General features: G+C 33.5%; 1 protein-coding gene across 1 annotated transcript in view; it reads right to left on the bottom strand.

Moving 5' to 3' along the window:
• Positions 1-477: 477 nt before the first annotated feature.
• Positions 478-2,972, bottom strand: part of LOC111378102 (PH, RCC1 and FYVE domains-containing protein 1-like) — a gene marked incomplete at its 3' end in the record, with an annotated part of 10,365 nt that continues 7,870 nt past the window's right edge. Inside the window, exons 8-11 of the mRNA XM_023001271.1 lie at positions 2,602-2,616; positions 1,923-2,285; positions 1,201-1,273; positions 478-624 (exon numbers count right to left, since the gene is read on the bottom strand). Coding sequence (XP_022857039.1) covers positions 478-624; positions 1,201-1,273; positions 1,923-2,285; positions 2,602-2,616 — 598 coding nt within the window. The remainder of the gene's footprint in view (positions 625-1,200; positions 1,274-1,922; positions 2,286-2,601; positions 2,617-2,972) is intronic.

Below are 2,972 nucleotides of genomic sequence, written 5' to 3'. Positions count from 1 at the left end.
GCGCCAAGCACTCGCGTCATGCTATTTAGAACACTGCACCTATCTAACTACAATAAGAACATAAAAGAAAGAAATATTTATCGGTTGGAATGAACTACGAAAAAACCATTAAACTTTAAAAAATAAAAAATTGTAAGGATTTTCTTTCTTTGCATGGCAACAATTGTTCATATTAACCACCATCTATCATTGTGTAATACTCTCATGTTTGTACATGTTGCGGATGGAGGTATTCTAGCCTGCTTGATCATTGTAGCAAACATGTACAATCTTATGTCTGTTCTATTCATAAGCAAGTTCTCATTTGGCTCTTCAATATGAATACTAGACGAAATGGAGCAGCGGAGAAGTACCAAATATATAGTTCGATGATCCAAGAATAGCTTTCAATTTCATCAACAAACTTTTGCCTTCTCAAGTCAATCTTACGGCGTGTGTGTGTGTGTGTAATAGTAATTCGAATGAAACAACAAATACCCTTGACGTCAAAGCTTGTATGACTTCCTTGGCTGCTTTACTCTTGGCAGCTTCCTCTTTTGCAAGTGACCAAGCTTCCTCAGTCTTCTGTCGATTTTCTTTAATTTTCTCCTTTCTTATCCGGTATAGCTTTTGTAGATTTTCAGCCTATTGATAGTGAATAAAATTCAGTATTAGAAATTTTTTAAAGAGCTTTCCTGGTTAAATATGGCATCAAGGAGTAGTTGAACGACGTCAGAAAAAAAAATTATATATATATGCTATAAGTGAAGTATAATATATAACACTGCAGTTATTCTATATAAGAAGCTTGTTAACATCATTTCAATTGTATAAAATGTTGAGAAATACAGCACCACCAACTTTGTGAAGATAAATAAGAAAATGGCGACATCAGTGGACCTGTAGCATCCTTCATTATCGAAGAATACAAAGCGAATTAAGTCTGCATTTTATTTATTAACCATGCATGAGTTCTTAGTAGACCTACAACTATGATGCACGGGCACTCCTACTGGTGCACGTGTCCATGTTTGACACGCGCTGCGTCAGGTCGGTCACCAATGCTTTTCGGACACTCCAAGACACATACTGTATATATATTTTCCTTCACTGGCAGCTTTATACATAGTTTAACTTAAAGTTATTTTAATATAACAAATAACTACTCATTCGATTTAAAAGATTTAACGGCCAAAAATCGAAACTAAGAAAAGAATTGACTTTATTAAAAAAAAAAAAANGCTGGTTTTCGTCCCACCATCTCTTTGCTTCGTTTTCAGCGAACTTTTTCCGGCTGCAAATACAACATCATGAAGGACATGGAGCATTAAGAAAAAGATAAAAAGAAAAAAGAGAACACAGAATTTTTGTGTGGGTTATGGAATGACCTACATTGCAATCTTTAAAAATCATAAGCTACAATCAAGTTGTTTGTAATATCATTTTAAGAATGTAAATAGTTCATCTTTTATGAGGGAACACATACAGGTTTGCGAAAAAGTTTTAACTATAGTTACAGATGACAGTATATTTCCTCGATAAAGATTTTCTAGGAAAGTGATTATTTATTTTTCCGTATAAAATTGTGCCAAGATATTTCTATTTGACAAGGGCAATTGCAAATGAAGTTTGTGGTTCAATCATCCTAAGATTTTGAAAAACCAAGGAGCCATTATTTTGCATGTTGGGAATGTAGTATGCATCTGAATAATTTCAAATTATCAACAGGAATGCATAACCCTTGAAATGTAAAATAGCTACATTCTTATATGAAGTTATTCTGTTATATATTTCAATTTCAATTTCACTTTTACTAATCAATAAGTGTTTACTCGTATGTGATGATTATATTCTTATAGTTGCTTGTCACATCAATTTCTTTTAAGACATTCATGAAATAATAAAATGCAGTCAAATGTGATATTTGGGTGATAGTTTATTACCTGAACCTGACTCTTTTGAGGCCTGTTTGTCCATTTGGCAAAGTCACAAATGTGATGTAGACACCAGGTTGATATTGTTCTACCCATTCAACCTTCAGGGGTTCGACTCCAGTTTTTTCAGAATCTCTTCCAGCACAAGATTCTCTTAGTGATCGAATTCCATCATGGGAATCTCCATTACATAAATATCTTAATTTGTTTGAGAAGACAATAGGTGAACTAGAAAGAGACTCGAAATGTTTATCTTCTGGTTGCTCAACCTCATGGGGCATGCAAGCAAGAACAGCAATAGGTAGATCTTCTTCAACTCTTGCAGAAGAAAACTTCTCGGACATTGCAAGAATCTGGAATGAATGTATATATCACAGATCACTTAACAGACAGTAGTAACATATTTGTTTCACATAATCTATCAAATTTTTCATAATGCTGTCCTCGTTTTTGAATAGATAAATAAAAATGCTAAAAAACTAAAACATTTTGAAGTCATAATCCACACAACCTACACGTAAAGAAGTTAGAAAGAAGAGCTAAAAGAGGCAGATGTCAGGTACATTGCTAGAGAGAGTCGATCCAAAATTCAACCAAAAAACCATCTATTTCAACAGCCATTAGGAGTCAAAGTTTTTTCATGTTCTATTCTTTATTTCTTTTTGTCTTTTCGGCTCAAACTTGATACCTTCGTCTCTCATATCTGAACACAACATGGAAAAACTTAACTAGAAAATATCACTATTGTTCAATACATGGCCAACACAATTGTGCCAGTACCTAGATGCAGAAGCCACATTATTATTCCTTAGTTTCTTAATCAGTCAATGGCTTGTGAATTCATGAAGAATGACTTCGATCAGATAGATAATTATTTTCTAGAACTATTTTTGGCAAGCAAAACATTGCTTTAATATAACCCAACAAATGGGATATGTAATGGGTTGGAAAGTCAATAGGGAATGAAATCTTGGGAAAATTTTAGTATAACAAAGCCGATAGCAAAGAAAATAAGATTATATGCTGCTACACCTATCCAGTGTTCTAAATAGCATAATG

Source organism: Olea europaea, unplaced genomic scaffold (genome assembly GCF_002742605.1).
Source record: "Olea europaea var. sylvestris unplaced genomic scaffold, O_europaea_v1 scaffold1766, whole genome shotgun sequence".
NCBI classification, from domain to species: Eukaryota; Viridiplantae; Streptophyta; class Magnoliopsida; order Lamiales; family Oleaceae; genus Olea; species Olea europaea.
Note: the sequence above shows the minus strand (reverse complement) of the source record. Positions and strands in the feature narration are given on the sequence as shown.